This window comes from Neomonachus schauinslandi, chromosome 9, assembly GCF_002201575.2.
Source record: "Neomonachus schauinslandi chromosome 9, ASM220157v2, whole genome shotgun sequence".
Classification (NCBI taxonomy): Eukaryota; Metazoa; Chordata; class Mammalia; order Carnivora; family Phocidae; genus Neomonachus; species Neomonachus schauinslandi.
In genome coordinates, this window is record NC_058411.1 from 27,329,665 (window position 1) to 27,348,322 (window position 18,658).

The 18,658-nt window shown below is 39.0% G+C and overlaps 1 protein-coding gene across 3 annotated transcripts in view; it reads right to left on the reverse strand.

Moving 5' to 3' along the window:
- Positions 1–18,658, reverse strand: part of ZNF410 (zinc finger protein 410) — a 42,789-nt gene that overhangs the window by 21,204 nt on the left and 2,927 nt on the right. The window contains exons 2-5 of one of the 3 annotated variants that reach the window (XM_021679783.1): positions 8,352–8,533; positions 7,155–7,290; positions 3,934–4,152; positions 2,519–2,710 (exon numbers count right to left, since the gene is read on the reverse strand). In XM_021679783.1, the coding sequence (XP_021535458.1) occupies positions 2,519–2,710; positions 3,934–4,152; positions 7,155–7,290; positions 8,352–8,384 (580 nt within the window). In that variant the 5' untranslated portion in view covers positions 8,385–8,533. Of the gene's footprint in view, positions 1–2,518; positions 2,711–3,933; positions 4,153–7,154; positions 7,291–8,351; positions 8,534–18,658 lie in introns of those variants that run through there. The other 2 variants (XM_044918025.1, XM_044918026.1) reach the window with 2 other exon arrangements.

An 18,658-nucleotide genomic window follows, 5' to 3' on the forward strand; every position in this document is an offset into this window, starting at 1 on the left:
ACGAATGGATAAAGAAGATGTGGTATAGATACACAATGGAATATTATGCAGCCATCAAAAAAAAAACACCCCCAAATCTTGCCATTTACAACAACGTGGATGGAACTAGAGAGTATTAAGCTAAGCGAAATAAGTCAATCAGAGAAAGGCAAGTATCATATGATCTCACTGATAGGAGGAGTTTGAGAAACAAGACAGAGGAACACAGGGGAAGGGAGGGAAAAAAATGAAACAAGATGAAACCAGAGAAGGAGACAAACCATAAGAGACTCTTAATCTCAGGAAACAAACTGAGGGTTACTGGAGTGGTGGGGGTGGGAGGGATGGGGTGGCTGGGTGATGGACATTGGGGAGAGTGTGTGCCATGGTGAGCGCTGTGAATTGTGTAAGACTGTTGAATCTCAGATCTGTACCTCTGAACAAATAATACATTATATGTTAAAAAAAAAAAAAAGGAGATAGTAGGAAGGAAAAAACGAAGGGGGGAATCGGAAGGGGGAAACTATGGACTCTGAGAAACAAACTGAGGGTTTTGGGGGGGGGTTAGCCTGGTGATGGGTAGTGAGGGCACGTATTGCATGAAGCACGGGTGTTATACGCAAACAGTGAATCATGGACACTACATCAAAAATTAATGATGTAGGGGCGCCTGGGTGGCTCAGCCAGTTAAGCGTCTGCCTTCGGCTCAGGTCATGATCCCAGGGTCCTGGGATCGAGCCCCACATCGGGCTCCCTGCTCCGCAGGAAGCCTGCTTCTCCCTCTCCCACTCCCACTGCTGTGTCTCTCTCTGTCAAATAAATAAATAAAATCTTTAAAAAAAAAAAATTAATGATGTAATGTATGGTGACTAACATAACAAAATAAAATTAATAAAAAAAAAGTAGGAAAGTAAAAAAAAAAAAGAAGTCTGGAGTTCTCTTTGCAGTGACATGGATGGAGCTAGAAACTATTATGCTACGTGAAGTAAGTCCGTCAGAGAAGGACAAATAACAGATGATCTCACTCACAGGTGGAATTTTTTTTTTAAAGATTTTATTTATTTATTTGACAGAGACATAGCGAGAGAGGGAACACAGGCAGGGGGAGTGGGAGAGGGAGAAGCAGTCTTCTCGTGGAGCAGGGAGCCCGATGCGGGGTTAGGACCCTGGGATCATGACCTGAGCCGAAGGCAGACGCTTAACGACTGAGCCACCCAGGGGCCCCTCACAGGTGGAATTAAGAAACAAAAGAGCAAACGGGAAAAAAGAAGAGAGGCAAACCAAGAAACAGACTCTTACCAAGAGAAAACAACCAATGGTCACCAGAGGGGAGGTGGGTGAGGGATGGATGAAATAGGTGATGGAGATTAAGGAATGCACTTGTGATGAGCACCTGGTGTTGAATCACTATATTGTACACCTGAAACTAATATTATGCTGTATGTTAACTAACTGGAATTTAAATAAAAACTTAAAAAAAAAAGAAGTTTGGAGTTCTCTATGTAGAAAAGATTTAGGTTAGTGTTTCTAAAACTGGAATATTCTGAAACAGTCACAGGGATCCTTGCAAAAGTTTTTAATTTTTTATTTTCACTTGCATGGTAATCACAAAATAATCATAAGCATATTCTAGATCATCCAAATGAGCTCCAAACAGCCATGTACCAACATAAGATTTCAGTGCTTAAGTTTGGTTTGTGACAATGATAGTGTGTACCTTAACCTTAATAATTTGTAGTACCTTAATTGTCACAGATTAAAGAGAAAATATAGAAGCAGCTCTAAAACAAAAAGTATTATGGCATGTTACATAAGCAAAGGTTGTGCACTGGTTTAGGGGTGGTTTACAGTCATAGTCCTCAAGCTTTAACATGTATTGGAACCACTGAGAGGGCTTACTAAAAGATCGCATGTTTCTGGTTCAGTAGGATGAGGCCTGAGAATTTGTATTTCTATGTTCCTAGGTGATGCTGATGATTTGAGGACTATATCTGAAAACTACTGGACAGAGAAAAGTGGCACAGAGTTAGTACCGGCATGCTCAACTCAAAAGAAACAGCCCTACAGACTGTTTGGATATTCAAGGTCATATGATGAACTGGTTCCAAAACAAAAGGCAGAGGTGGCAGTTTCAGCAAAACACCATCGTCTGCCAAAATAAAATATTAACTTTATTCTCACTGGTTTTGTAGTTTTATTCCTGTTAATTGGTAATACTGTTTTGATTTTATAATGGTATAAAAGCTCTAAGTATAGGGAACAGTACAATAAAAACAATTCAAGATAACATCTTGTTTTCCCTTTAAAGGGGCTGTGTACATTATTTAAAGCTGACAACTGAGAATGCTAGTGTTGTTGATTTTGCACATGAATCTGGCATAGCTAAGTTATTTCATAGAAAATAAGACCAACAGTGTACACATTTCTAGGGGTCTGCTCTCACCAATAACTCAGATTCCAGTCAACTCAAAATATGGTCATTGTATTGCCAAAATCCCCACAGAGAATACGGGAAGTGAAAACGTCACAGGGGTCTCACCATTGCTGCTGGTTTTTGCACTCTTTGCCAGCTGTGCGCGAGTAGCAGCAATCAGACTATCATGAGCCAGCTCTTGAACCCGGAGGAACCATGGGATGCTACTGTCCGTGCTCTCACTGGAGAGGAAATCATTCCCTGAATCCTCTGCCTCATCTTGTACAAATACTAAGTGCTCAGCTGAAGAGCCCAGACCTGGAAGAAACGAGAGGATATGTGAAAGCTACCCATCAAGTTGCCCTTCTATCGGCCCTGGCTCGGATACTTCATGGCCTGAATCAGCTATTCCAGATTTTCACCTCTCACCTCAAGCTTCTGTTCTCCTACTACACTAGGTTATCTATCACCTTTCCACTCCCGGACGACAGGCCGGGAGTGGAAAGAAAGTACAAACTACTTTCTTACCCCCTCTGGTTTCAAAGGCAAAGCTGTCCCCCCAGGGTAAGCAAGCTAGTATCCTGACCCTATCCTTCAGTCATCTCTCCGCCATTTGCAAGCCATTCCTCTCTACTGGCCACCTTACAACCTCCCCTTAGAGCCTTTAAATCTGTCTCGCCCATCTTTATTTTTAAAAAGAAGAGAAAATCCCAAGTACTTCTCTAGCTATTTACTGTCTCACAGTCAAGTTTCCTGCAAGCGTAACTTCTAACTTGGGTATCCACTTTCTCACCTGTCATCCACTCCCCACCATGGTTAGAACCCGGCCTCCACCTCTACTACCTCAGTAACAACTGCTCTTGCTCAGGTCATTAGACATACACTCCCCAGTCCTCACCTCATTAGCCCTTCCTGTGGTATTGGCATGATTTACTACTTTTTTTTCTTTAAGACATTTTCCCTCTCTTGGCTTCTCGCATAGCACTCTCCTTCTGTTTTCTTTATCCCTCTCTGGCAGCACCTCCCCACTCCTCTGTTATTCCCCCTCTTAAATGTGTTTTTTCCAGGGTCCCAGATTTGCCTTCTTTTCTGTTTATGCTCCTGAATCAAAGAATCCATGTTCACGGTTTCATACATTTCCTGAATGCTGATAAGCACCAAAACAACTTATTTCACACAAGACATTTCTAGAACTCTGGATTCCTGTTTCTAACTCTCTAAAGAACACCTCCTCATGAATGTCCCTCTGAAATCCCAACATCAACAAGCACAAACTGGAACTAATCATCCTCCCCGCCCAGCCCTGTTCTTGGGCTCACTATCTTGCTGAATGGCACAATCTAATTTCCCAAACAAGAAACTTCTTCCTGAAGTCTGCCTTCTCCCCCTACACATTCAACTGATCACCAGACTATACCAATTCTCTAAAATAATAAAATAATAAGGCTTCTTTCCATTTTAAGTATGACTGGGTTAAATATGCCCCGCTGCCCAGTTTTTTTCTTAAGCATGAGCAGAGTTCAGAAAAAGATAAAGAATACCTGCTCTCGTTAGGTTAAGAAGAATAAAAGAAGTGCTATCACTTGGCTGTAGATCTTGCAACAAGCTGGGAGACTCTGGAGTGGACAAAAACTCCGGGGACTTCTGTGCAGTCTGAGCCCTCGTCTCCTCTCCGTCTGGGCCCACATTCACCTGAAGGCTTCTCAACACAGCCGAGGAAGGGACCTCCTTGGAGGAGTTTGTATGACTTGGAGTATCATCTAGCAAAGGGAAAAGACCACGGCTTTATGTGGCACCTCTCTCCACGGGGCTCACCATTCTGATACACAGCACCGAACGCCCCTATCACATCCCTTCTAGGAGCAGCAGCCTTTTTATTTTACAAATACAGAATTTCCCTCAGAAGAGAACAGAGAGATAACTTTAAGTTTTAAAAGGAGTCAGCCAAAATGTGAGGGACAGACTCGTCTGACACTGGATGTACCAACCAACCAACCATCCACATTTGGACATCACAGGCCTTTGTCCTTTCGAGGCCAGAAATCAGTACTTTTCCCTCAAAAAATATAGTTATACAATGAATACTAACATAGGATCTAAATTTTAAATTATTTTTCTTGGGAAGAGATCCCTCCCTTTAATTTTTATAGCATGTATGTGACAGTTCTGTTGAGTCATTAGGGGGAAAAAAACCACAGCCTGAGACATCACTGAAATTTTACAGAATCATAAATGTTTCATTATACTTCCGGGTTTACACTGAAATGTAAAGAAATAATTCAGAAGACTTACTCTCTAGGACTTTATTCTAAGGAAAGGAATGACTTTCCAAAGGTTTTGGTTGCAAAACAAGGAATTGCACTATAGTGCTAAAGCACTCAATGTTTTCAGGGGTTTCAGTCATCTTTATAAAAGGCAGATAATTTTTTTTCCTTTTTTTAAGGAAGTTAACAGATATTATAGGAATGAAAGTGGAAGCCTAAGGATAGACAGTACTGTCATTTCAAAGTCTAATGAAATAGTACAATATGAATGTACTTAATGTCACAGAACTGGTTAAATTGTAAGTTTATGTGATTAAAATGGTTAACTGGTTTAAATGGCAAATCTTTAGTTATGTATATTTTATCATACACAAAAAGTTTTTAATGAAGTTGATAGCAGTACTGTTTGTCATAGTAAAACACTGGAAAATAACTACATATTCATCAACAGTGTCATGGATAAAGAAGCTGTGGTTACACTCATATAACAGAACTCTATACAGCAATGAAACCAACCACAGCTTATACACACAAGGATGAATCTCACAACTATAGAATAACGTAAGAAAGGTACAACAATATACATTCATATGATTCCAAGGTCTAAAAACACCTAAGATTAAACTGCATTGCTTAGATCTCAGTGGTTAAACTTGGGAAACAAATATGGGTCAAATAATTGAGGGTAGTGGTGACCTAGGAAGAACAGAGGTTGTCTTTATCAGGGAGGAAACCCTGGGGGTTTGGGAGCTGGTAAGGTTCTACTTCTTGACTGGGTGGTGGGTATCTCCTTTATAATAATTCTTCGAAATGTATAAGCACAGGGTTTTATACTTTTCTGTATCTATCACAAATCCCAACTAAAAAGAAAACATACCGGCCATGCATGGAATGATACACACATATTTAAGAGGGAGGGGAATATAGTTAGGGAGGTATGTGCAGATACATTTGTTGTTTGTAATATTATGTTTCATGAGCTGGGAGGTGAGTACATGGGTTTTCACTTATTATTATTGATATTGGTTATCTAAAATATTTTTAATCAGGGTACCTGGCAGGCTCGATCAAAAGAGCATGAGACTCTTGATCTTGGGGTTGTGAGTTTGAGCCCCACAGTGGGTGTAGCGATTACTTAAATGAATAAATAAAAACTTTTTAAAAATAAAATATTTTTAATCAAAATTAAAACTAAAGTTAATGTAGAAAAGAAGATTAATGATTTTGTTCTTCTTTTCACTTCAATATTGTTAAAATATTTATTAAACAAATTAAAATCAGGAGAGAAAAATTTAAGCCCAATGAAGATCAAAATTCATTAGCACATGGAAATGTACACATATTGAAAATCCATAAGGATTTGGAGAAACTCCAACATACCAGTAGAAAAATAGTAGGAGTTGAACGACAGAAGATGTGCGAAAGCTAGGAACTAGACAGGGAAACCTTAAGTCAACACTGGTTGGTTGAATGTATCTGTCCTTCTTGAATCTTTAAACATTGAAAAAAATTTTAAAGTCACTTCAAAAAAAATCAAAGAAACAGGACATCACTAGAGAACAGTAACTAGAAGACTTTATAATAAGCTGTCACCAATCACCAATAGGTGGTGACCCTCCCCTCCCCTGATTTAACATCAGTATTCCAAATTTTAAATATTCCAATTTCCAGAAAATAAAGAACTTACTGCACCCAAAAATAATGTTCTCCTTGCTAACAGTCAAGGGATAGGATCTCCTTCTCCCTATCCAAAGTTAATCTCACAACTCATGATCAGCATTCTAGTTCCTCCTACCTCTCCTGGAGCCTCCCCACTAATTAACCACTCTTTCTGTTTGCACCTCTCCAACTGGCTCTTTCCTCTTAGCATAAAACCATCCTCAAATATTTCAGATCTTAAAAAAGAATTCTGCCATCTACTTTATGTCCTTCTCTTTTTCCTTCCCATAGCAGGAGAGCCTTGAGAAAGTGTGGTTACTTCCTCAAATACACTTACCTTGCACTGATACCTCAACCCTCTACAACCCGGCTTTCCATTACCTTTCCATGCAACAGGTCCTGCCAACGTCAACAATGGCCTTGTTGGCCCTATCTCATTGGGACAGTCCCTATCTCATGGGCCTCTTAGAAGCATCTGACACAGTGACTATTCTCTTGAGTTTCATGCCTGCACTCTGTACCAATATTTCTCTTACTGCTCTAGCCTTTCCTTCTTCCCTCCTTCATAGGCTCTCCTGCTTTACCCTGTACCTTGAATAGGGAGCTCCACATTGGTCTTTTCTTCTCACTCTCACATTTCATGAATGATCCTATCCATTACTATGGCTTAAATTACCAATGCACTTGTTAACTCCTATGGTTGCTTATTCTTCATGATTCCTAGATTTACAGTTTCTATGAGTCAGTTATAAAGTCATTTATCCCATCCCACCAGTATGATAGAGGAGGCTAAGCTCTTAAAACTTGCTTATCTTATTTCTTGTAATCTTAATTTTTACCTGGTAACATTAGCCGACTGCATTCTGAGGCCTCAGTCACCGGAAGGAGGGATAAGCAAGTAATGTCTTTAGCTTCTGATTCTACTAGCCCCTGTCCCAACGGGATGGACGTATTCTGAACAAACTGTACCAGGAGCTGGGTGGGGTTGGGCAGGGAGAGGAGGAAGAGACAATATTGAAAAATACAAGTTGTTAGGAATGAATCTAAACCTCTGACTTTACCAAAAGTTCATAGCGTAATTAAGTCTTTATTGCTTCTTAGTCTCAACCACATTCACAGAAAAACTAAATTAACTACAAAATAACATTTAAAGTTATTTTTATCAAGTGCTCTGTTCTAAAGAAAAGCTGTATTATACTGGCTCATTTAATCCTCACCTTAACCCAGTAAAATTGAACATGTATTTTAAAGATAAGGAATATAAAAAATAAAGATAAGGAATCAAGTTGAAGACATCAAATGACTTATCTAAGGTCACATGACTAGTACAGGAAGTAAATCTTCAAACTTAACCTGATTCCAAATTCATTGACCTTTCCACTATGTGACACAGATGTACTAAAATTAAAGGAAGAGAAATGAATAAAAATAAAAAAATGTTTAGGGGCGCCTGGGTGGCTCAGCGAGGTAAGCCTCCGATTCTTGATCTCAGCTCAGGTCTTAATCTCAGGGTCATGAGTTCAAGCCCCATGTTGGGCTCCACACTAGGCATGGAGCCTACTTAAAAAAATAAATGAAAATAAAATAAATAATAAATAAATAATATTTAAATCCTCGAATCACATTTAGAAAGAAAACACTTTCAGATACATACAAAATTAACTGAAAAATGGTTGTGGTAGTAAATATTTATATATGTATATACATATCCACATATATGTCATATATATATAAAATTTTTGTCATTATGTAATTACCTAGATGTATAAGAACTTATACTTACTTAAATAAACATAAAAGGCTATAGGTAAAAAAGAGTTTTTAAATCTTTGAAAAAGTACTTAGTGACAGAAAAAGTAATAAACTAGTAGTTACGACCAAAACCATATGGCCCACAAAACGTAAAATATTTACTATCTGGCTCATTCCAGAAGTTTACTGACTTCCTGAACTAAAGACAAACCTCGGAAGATAGCCCACAAAAAAATATAAATAAATAAATAGATAGATAGATAGATAGCACTGCCTGGGCTCACCTCTGGTTTGGATTCTAACTCATCTGATAACATTGATTCAGCTTCCAAATCCTGTAGCTGTTCAGGGACAGGTTAAAAATTTAATTCAGAGTCAATGACACCTTCCTGTTATGCTCATATTCCTCTAGGAAATGCTATGCTTTTCCTGTAAGATGCTGTGCTGGGTGGGTGATCAATTTAGCCTAAAAAAGGATGAGAGAGAGAGAGAATTAGAGTAGTAGAAAAATGTAGCTAAATAAACAAAGGCACTTCTCCACATATCTGAAAATCACAACAAGCAAGCAAATAAAGAATTCAGCCCAAAACACTTGTTTTAAAATAGAACAAGCCCAACAGATGTCAAAATCCATTAAAAGGGGGCACCTGGGTGGCTCAGTCGTTAAGCGTCTGCCTTCGGCTTGGGTCATGGTTCCAGGGTCCTGGGATCGAGCCCCGCATCGGTCTCCCTGCTCTGCGGGAAGCCTGCTTCTCCCTCTCCCACTCCCCCTGCTTACGTTCCTGCTCTCACTGTGTCTCTGTCAAATAAATAAATAAAATCTTAAAAAAAAAAAAATCCATTAAAAGTTGTACTTCATAGAATTTCTACTTCTAATAATCTATTTTAAGAAAAGGTCTTGGGGCGCCTGGGTGGCTCAGTCGTTAAGCGTCTGCCTTCGGCTCAGGTCATGATCCCGGGGTCCTGGGATCGAGCCCCGCATCAGGCTCTCCGCTCCGCAGGAAGCCTGCTTCTCCCTCTCCCACTCCCCCTGCTTGTGTTCCCCCTCTCTCTGTGTCTCTGTCAAATAAATAAATCTTTAAAAAAAAAAAAAAGAAAAGGTCTTAAAAATAGAAAAATTATATGCCCAAAGAACTTCATGTTAGCATCTATAATAATAAACAACTGCAAGCAAGATATAAATACACATATATACCCAACACTTAGGGAATGTTTAATTAGGTTATGGCACTGTCACTTAAAAATATAGTTATAAAAATAATGCAACAAGAAGTGCCAATGACATGTTAAATTACAAAAACAAAATACAAAATTATATACTTGTTATTATTAAAACTAATTAAGATATGAACAGAAAAAAGTAAAAGGAAATTAATACAACTATGATAGTAACTATATTAGGTGGCAGGCTGGTATGATTTATTTTTCTTTTCTCAATTTCCTCATCTTTCTAAAAGTAGTTATACAGTCAAAATCTGAACAGTGTTTCCCAAAAGTAGTACCCTTGGGACCCTGATGTAGCTATTCTCCCCCCATAATTAAAATTCTTACTTTCTTATCGTTTAGTTTTTTCAGACTTTTGACAAAAGAGTCCACTGTATTTTGTACAATTGTTGCTAAAATTGGGAGCACTACCGTATACAAAGTAATTACAGAGTGTAAAATGTACCCAGGATGGGAGTTTTCAATTAATACCAAAGTGACTGGAAAGTTAGAACAAGGAAGGCTTACTCTACAAAAAAGGCATTTTTAAGTTCCTGAATAAATGTTTATTGTCCTGTTGGTTCCTTCCTCTCCCCCTTGCTAGTTTCCAGAAATCCTCACCTTCATCATAAAAAAATAACAATTCACAAGATGTAAATGAAAGTGTCCTTTTGGGGCACCTGGGTGGCTCAGTCCTTAAGCGTCTGCCTTCGGCTCAGGTCATGATCCCAGGGTCCTGGGATTGAGCCCCACATTGGGCTCCCTGCTCTGTGGGAAGCCGGCTTCTCCCTCTCCCACTCCCCCTGCTTGTGTTGCCTCTCTTGCTGTCTCTCTGTCAAATGGATAAATAAAATCTTAAAAAAAAAAAAGTGTGCTTTTATTTAAGTTTCCCACATAAAATCAAGTATCATAAATCTCTGACTTTTCCTTTACCATACGTTTTTCTTATTCAAGCTCTGTACATAATAGTTCAATGTTGTTTATTCATCCCTTTTTTCCACAGAGGAAGGAACCAAGGTTCAGTGCATCACTTGCTCAAGTTATTAAGTTGCAGAACCAGGACTCCCACCCACAGAGCAGGTTGGCATGAATAGTGATTACATCTATCTACTTACATCTATCTACGTCTGACCTTGAAACACCAGGGTTTAAGAATTCCTTCTCCCCAATTCCAGTTCATCTCAAGAAGCCAAGAAATAACCAAATATTTGTTTAGGTTATTCTTAAGGTTCCTCAAACTCTGAGTTTCCAGGAATGTAAAATCTCTAAGAAACTAAACAACTATTTGCTGCCCTTTATATTCGTTAGGTTTCTTAGAAACCAATGATGCTCCCTGCGTTTCCATTATCCTTACCTAATGAAAAATGAAAAAAAAAAAATGAAGTTTATGAATATGTGCACTGAACAAGGGAAAAATCATATACCAGATCTTAGATACTTTTGCGAAGCTGTAATAACAATTTAAAGAAGGAAGCTGCCGGGGCACCTGGGTGGCTCAGTCGTTAAGCGTCTGCCTTCGGCTCAGGTCAGGATCCCAGGGTCCTGGGATCGAGCCCCACATCAGGCTCCCTGCTCAGCGGGAAGCCTGCTTCTCCCTCTCTCACTCCCCCTGCTTGTGTTCCCTCTCTCGCTGTGTCTCTCTCTGTCAAATAAATAAAATCTTAAAAAAAAAAAAAAGAAGGAAGCTGCCACCTCTCTTATAGTTTAAGAGCCACCTCTAGATCACCATTTCTCAAGGGTCCATGGTTATCTATGATATCTTATATCTTTTTATTTTAGTGTCTTCATTTCAGTGATAATTTTTCAAAAAAATAACACAAGCATTTTCTGGAACAAATAGGTATCCATATTATAACTGAGTTCTGCCCAAATCTGTTGCCCATGTTTGTGGTTTGTATGTGCACTAAACTAAAGAGAGACTAGTAGGTAGGATAGAGTAGCACAGGCAGGCAGTACCTTATCAAGTGTACTGTGTGAATCTCACCTTTAACACAGCAACTCGCTATGTACATCAGCCGGAAGTGTGATGGCAAATATGCAATTAAATTTGTTTCTATCCTCAATTCCCATTATCATTTAACAGGTTTCAAAAACTGCAATGCAATTTTTAAATAACAGTTTCAATGAGATATAATTCATATACCATACAATACACTCAAAGAGTACAGTTAAATTGTTTTTAGTATATCCACAGAGTTGTGCAACCACAACCACAATCAATTTTACAACAATTTCATCACCCCAAAAAAGAAACCCTGTACCTATCAGCAATCACTCCACATTTCTTCCCAACCCCCACCCCAACCAGGCCTAGGGAACCACTAATTCCTGTCTCTTATGGATTTGCCTATTCTAAACATTTCATATAAATGGAATTATACATGTGATCTTTTGTGCTTGACTGCTATCACTTAGCATAATGCTCCCAAGGTCCAGCCCTCTTGTAGCATGAATCGCTACTTAATTTCCTTTCATTGCCAATCATATTCTATTGTATGGATATACATTTTATTTATCCATGTACCACTTAATGGACATTGGATTATTTCTACAATTTGGCTATTATGAATAATGCTGCTATGAACATTTATGTACAAGTTTTTGAGTAGACATATGTTCTTACTCTTTTGGATATACACCTAGATGTGGAATTGCTAGGTCATATGGTAACTCTATGTTTAACCTCTTGAGGAATTACCAGGCTGTTTTCTGCACCATTTCATAATCCCACAAGCAGTGGATTTCTCTACGTTCTCACCAACACATTATTATAGCCCTCCTAGTAGGTGTGAATGGTAACTCATTGTGGTTTTGAGTTGCATTACCTGATGGCTAATCATATTGAGCATCTCTTCATGTGTTTATAGACCATTTGTACATCTTTTTAGGAGAAATACTTATTCAGATCACTGGCCCATTTTTTAAATTGAGTTATCTTTTTTATTATTGAGTTGTAAGAGTTCTTTATATATTCTAGATACAAGCCCCTTATCAGATATCTGATTTGCACAAACTTCCTCCCATTCTGTGTGTTCTCATTTGCAACACAAATCTTATCTTCATCTGAACAAGGCAACTCTAACTCTGACAATACGCCTATCAATACCACATTAAAATTGGCATTCAAGGACTTCTATTCAGTTTTGGTTACATGTGAGATCCCATTATCACATGCTGCTTAACAATGTCTTGACATTTTAAATACATACCTTGTATGATATTCTCTGCATGGTATTACTAAAGTTAAAATGTAGAAACAGAGGAAATATATTATTGAATCCAAGGCTAAATCTTTCCACTATTAAGTTCAACATTAAGTACCGCATTTCAGCAAAACGACATCCCTACCAAATAATATGAATGTTATTTTGAATTTTGTTTTATGGTGTGGTTTACAACTGTATACTTTATTCATAAAGATATAAATCATGGCAACAACTGATATAACTAAACTGAACTACCTACATAATTCCCTAGAGCCTTCAAAACATCAGACTGCTAATACTGTAATAAATTTGTATGGTGGTAGATGGCAACTACCCTTATCCTGGTGAGCACTGAGTAGTGTATCAAATTGTGGTAATGTGTCAAATTGTCCAAATCATTATGTTGTACACCTGAAACTAATTTAACATTGTATGTCAACTATTCATCAATTAAAAATATATATTAGACTGCTTAAAGAAAACAATCTTGGTTCAGCATGTTAATTTTTTTTTTTTAATCCACTGACCCTACCACTGTTATTACTGAATTATTTGTAAACTTAGTTTTGATCTTGTAGTTGATTAAGAGCTACTGGGAGCTTCAGCATAGAAGGATAAGAATTACTACCTAGCTTTATGTCAAAGTATATTTAGAGTAATCATAATAAAAATTTGCCAGTATGGGGGCCAATATAGTGTCCAATGCAATGTTCCTCCTTTAAATGCAATTTGCATGACAGTGGAGTGAAAGGCACGGCTCTTACCAAAAGGAAGCTTTTTTTTTTTTAAGATTTTATTTATTTATTTGACAGAGAAATAGAGAAAGAGCACGAGTAGGCAGAGCAGCAGGCAGAGGGAGAGGAAGAAGCAGACTCTCCACTGAGCAGGGAGCCCGATGCGGGGCTTGAGCCCAAGGACCCTGGGATCATGACCTGAGCCGAAGGCAGCCACTTAACTGACTGAGCCACCCAGGTGTCCCAAAAGGAAGCTATTTTTAAGGTAATTATGGGTCTCAAGGAGATTTCTTCCCAGGCTTTCTTATGCTATTAATTAAGAGACTAGAAATGCAATACTGAGTGGTCACCCCAAATTCTTGAATGTGAACATGAATATTTGTTCTTTTTTTTTATCTTTACCTGGTAGACAGTCAAAATTTATAACCTTTCCTTTCAAATTAGAAAAATTACTAATTTAGCCCCATAAATAATAAGAGATAATGACATTTAACTATCAGCAACCAAGGGTAGGCCCATCAAATCGTATTTTCCACAAATCATAAATAAGGCATCTTGGCTGTGGATAAAGAGTTCATAACAAAACAAAATGATCTCAGACACCCAAGGATTGGTCTAATAATTATTATTAATAAATATGAAATATGTAGTCAGACCCTTTTCTTCCTCTACTCTTGGCAACAACAGGATTCTACTGTGTGCATGGTTCCCTATGGCCACCAAAGCACATTAGACTGCTTACAGAAAATTACCTTGGTCTAGCAGAAATTGTTTTTTAGAAATCCACTAACCCTGCCAATGTTATTATGTTAACAGCTAATAATAGCAGAAAATGTTAATGTTATCCCATAGTCAGCCTTAAGGTTAAAAAGAATGCAGGCAATACAAACCTTTGCAATGAACCAAAGCAAAGAACACAGGAAGCCCTAAAAAGTTCTGTAAATTGGTAACAAAAGAACTCACAGCAAAAGTAAAGCAGATTTAAGACAATAGCAATCTCTATGATCTAGACCATCCTGAGAACAATTCTCCTTCTGTTTTTAGCCAAATAAACAAATCCTGAGAACTGAAGTCTGATTAACTGCATTCTTCTTCTACAGTACACTCAATATCATCCAGCAAATTATGCATTAAGTAGCTGAACAAGTTAAATAAAGAAGCTGAGCTATGTTTATTAAAAAAAAAATCCAAGGTCTCTAAAACAGAAATCTAAATTCTGCCTCTGATTTTTGGTTGAGACCTAGGCAGGCTACTCATCTTCCGGACCCTAGGAAATTCATCTGAAATACAGATGAAACAAATCTACCCTAGGATTATTTATGTATCAGTCAACAGAAATAATTCAAAAATTCTTCAGAAACAAAGCTCTGCATAAGTGCTTAAGAAACAAGTAAATAGGGCGCCTGGGTGGCTCAGACGGTTAAGCATCTGCCTTCAGCTCAGGTCATGATCCCAGGGTCCTGGGAGTCACATGGGGCTCCCTGCTCAGTGGGGAGTCGTCTTCTCCCTCTGCCCTTCCTCCTCCCCCACCCCCGCCCACCACCACTCCTGCTCTCTAGCTCACTCTCTCGCTCAAATAAATAAATAAAATCTTTTAAAAAAAGAAACAAGTAAATGTTTCAAATGCTTTGTATACTCTAAAAGATTAAGAAATGCGCCTGGCTGGCTCAGTTGGTAGTGTGTGTGACTGTTGATCTTGGGGTTGTTAATTCCAGCCTCCCGTTGGGTGTAGAGATTACTTAAAATAAAATCTTAAGAAAAGAAATCTGCCTTTTATTACTGAGTCCAAATTCCCTATAAAGCAGTGGTTTTCAAACATTTTGATGGCAAATCACAGTAAGATACATTTTCCATCATACCCCAGAGAATGAAATACTCACTAAGACACATACAAGTAACACATTTTCATGAAACAATACTAGCCTATGCTAATCTCATGCACTCTGACTTTTTAAAAATAAAACTCACTAAACTGATCTCAAAAGCCACTTAACAGATTACATCCCAAAGACTGGAAAACAGTATAAAATATCTTCAAAAGTCTAAAATACATATGTTAAACAGAGACTCAGCCATAAAACGTAAAGCCATTGATATAAACCTGCTATATATATATATATATGTATCATATATATATATATATTACAATCAGCAATTATCATTGATCAGAGTCTCAGGGAAACTGAAATTACTTGAATCCTTACACAAGACAGGAATTAGTGGTAACACCAAGTTAGGAGGGTAGAAATGGCCTAAAACTAATGCAGGCTACATAGAGAGATATTGGGTGGGAGAACCAAGCCAAAATAAACTAAACAAGCAACAGGAGAACAGAGCTTATACAGGTGGTACCTTGCCTCAGTCCTGACTGCCACACAGAAGGGAGTGTATTCCAAAGGGAAAGATGACCAGGGGCTTTTAGTGCTCTGCCTCAAGAAAGAACAGAACATCATTGTGTCAACTTCTCAAAAGCAATGTGATTCCACCCCAGGAAAACAAAGCCTAGAATATCAGTACCACTCTTACTTTAGGGAGGTAGAAAATTCCTTGACCTTGACCCACTTTCAGAAAGAAGGGCGGGTGAGAAAAAAGAGGGAAGAAATGTCCCCCAATTGGTAACCAATCTGCTTCTCAGTTCCCTCCATATCTACCTGTGGCTGACCACAAATACAGACCTAAACAATGCTTCACTAAAGATGAAAAAAACTAAAACAAAAATTCTACTAACGGTAGGCAATTACCATGCTCAAAAATTAAAATGAAAATGAAAAAAAGAACAGTTTAGGGGCGCCTGGGTGGCTCAATTGTTAAGAGTCTGCCTTCGACTCCAGGTCATGATCCCAGGGTCCTGGGATAGAGCCCTGCATCCGGCTCTCTGCTCACGGGAGGCCTGCTTCTCCCTCTCCCACTCCCCCTGCTTGTGTTCCCTCTCTCGCTGTCAAATAAATATTTTTTAAAAAGGGAAGGAAGGAAGGAAGGAAAGAAAGGAAGGAAGAAAGGAAGAAAGAAACAAAGAAAGAAAGAGAACTAACGGTTTAAATTTTGGTATAAAACAGTAGTCCTGGGACCGGATGCCTGGGTGGCTCAGTGGGTTAAGTGTCTGAGTGGGGAGCCTGCTTCTTCCTCTGCCTGCAGCTCCCCCTGCTTGTACTCACTCTCTCTCTCTGACAAATAAATAAATAAAATTAAAAAAAAAAAAGTCCTAGGGAAAGAAAAACAAAGTAACTAGGGACACCTGGGTGGCTCAGTCCCTGAAGCATCTGCCTTCGGCTCAGGTCATGATCCCAGGGGCCTGGGATTGAGTCCTGCATCAGGCCCCTTGCTCAGCGGAGAGCCTGCTTTCTCCCTCTGCCCACCGCTCCTACTTGTGAGTGCAATCTCTCTGACAAATAATCTTAAAAAAAAAAACAAACAAACCCAAGTTAACTTTTTATATCCCTAGTCTAGCATATTATGGACGTTGATTAAATTCTTTTTTTTTTTTTAAAGATTTTATTTATTTATTTGAGAGAGGGAATGAGATAGAACATGAGAGGGGGGAGGGTCAGAGGGAGAAGCAGACTCCCTGCTGAGCAGGGAGCCCGATGCGGGACTCGATCCCGGGACTCCAGGATCATGACCTGAGCTGAAGGCAGTCGCTTAACCACCTGAGCCACCCAGGCGCCCCTGGACGTTGATTAAATTCTAACAACAAAGTGGTAACAGGTACTAGTGAGAGAAATTTGGATTGGAGAACTGTGAAGCCAGAATGAATCTTAGAAACTACAGGATTCATCCTGGGCCGTCCCTCTTCCTTTCCAGGATCTGCTGAGGTGTTCCATTCCCACAGCCCTCATTTTTATTCCAGTCACCTCCCCATTTCTCTGCAATCCTTCAGAGCCAAATTTATCAAGAGACTTGTCTCCACTTTCAAATCTCCAATCACTATCCAATCCCATCACTTCACCAGAACTTCTCTTACAAAGGTTACCAAAGATCGTCATGTTACCAAATTCGAGGGACACTTAACAGCCCCAATCTTACTTGACCTTTGTAATGAACAACTATTGTTTTTAACTGTCACACATTCATTTCCCCTGCTTGGGTGACAGATCTACATTATGTCTGGGGATCCACCCCTCCCCCACTGGATACATCCTTGGTTGAGACTATAGATTAAGGTGTTCTTTTCTTCACTGGCCAACTGTTGGGACACTTGACCCATACTGAACAAATGAGACACTTCTCCTCAGAATGTGAATTCTCAAAGAAGTAACAAAGGGCTGAAAACTGCTGCAGCAGCCCATTCATGCCAGTAATGCTGCTAGCAGCCTCCCCTAGAGCTGCTCCGATTCCTGTCCTTCATGAAGCCAGGGCCTTCATCATTTCCTTTGATCCCATGAGCTGCCCACATCCTTGTTATAAATTCCTCTTCTGAAGCAAACTGGTCACTTGCAACCAGAGCCATAACTGGTATCCCTTAGAAGCACTGCCTCCTTCCTCCAACACTTTACTTATACTCTCTGCTTCCAAGATACATGCTCCTCATTTTACTCTTACATCATTGCCATTCCTCCAGTTTCCTTTGGTAACTCCTATACTCTTTCTGTACTCAGCCTCTAAAAATTAATATTCCTCAGGATAATACCCAGGCTCTCTTTTCTTGCTACATTCTCCTCCTAGTGTAAACTTACGGCTTTAAATGATATAGTCTCCAATTTTTTTTAAAGTTTTTATTTAAATTCCAATTAGTTAACATACAGTGCAATATTAGTTTCAGGTATATAATAGCTATTCAACACTTCCATACAACACCTGGTGCTCATCACCAAAATTTTTATCTACAGCCCAGATAACTCCTTTGAGCTGCAGACTTGCATATACAATTGCTTACCTGACATCTCTACTTAACATTTTAATTTGATATCTCAAATTTAACATGTCCAAAATGAATTCTCTCCCAAGCCTGTTTGCCATCACACTCTGCCAGCCCCACTCACCACAACCCTCCACTCAAGACGAGACCACTATTCACCCCATTTAGGAGTCATTTTTATTACTTTCTTTCCTTTGCTCCCAATATCCAGTCCAGCTGCAAGTCCTACTGAGACATCAAATCCACCTACTTCTATCTCTACTGTCACCACCCTATTTCAGGCCACCATCAATACTTGTCCTAAACTACTATTAGTGCCACCTAACTGGTCTCCCTGCTTCTACTCTTGCCTCCATCTATTCTATTCTCTTCACAGTAGTAACTATCATCTTAAAATATGAGTTCTATTATTATCACTCACCTGCTTGAAACTCTTTACTTGGCTTCCCAGTGCACCTATACAAAATCCAAACCCCTTATCCTGGCCTGTGAGAACCTTATGTGATCCACTCGTGCTTCTCCAAAAACACTCCAACAGTCACTCTCCCTTATGTGCTCACCAAGCTTCAGCCATCTTAGTTCCTTGAACAAAT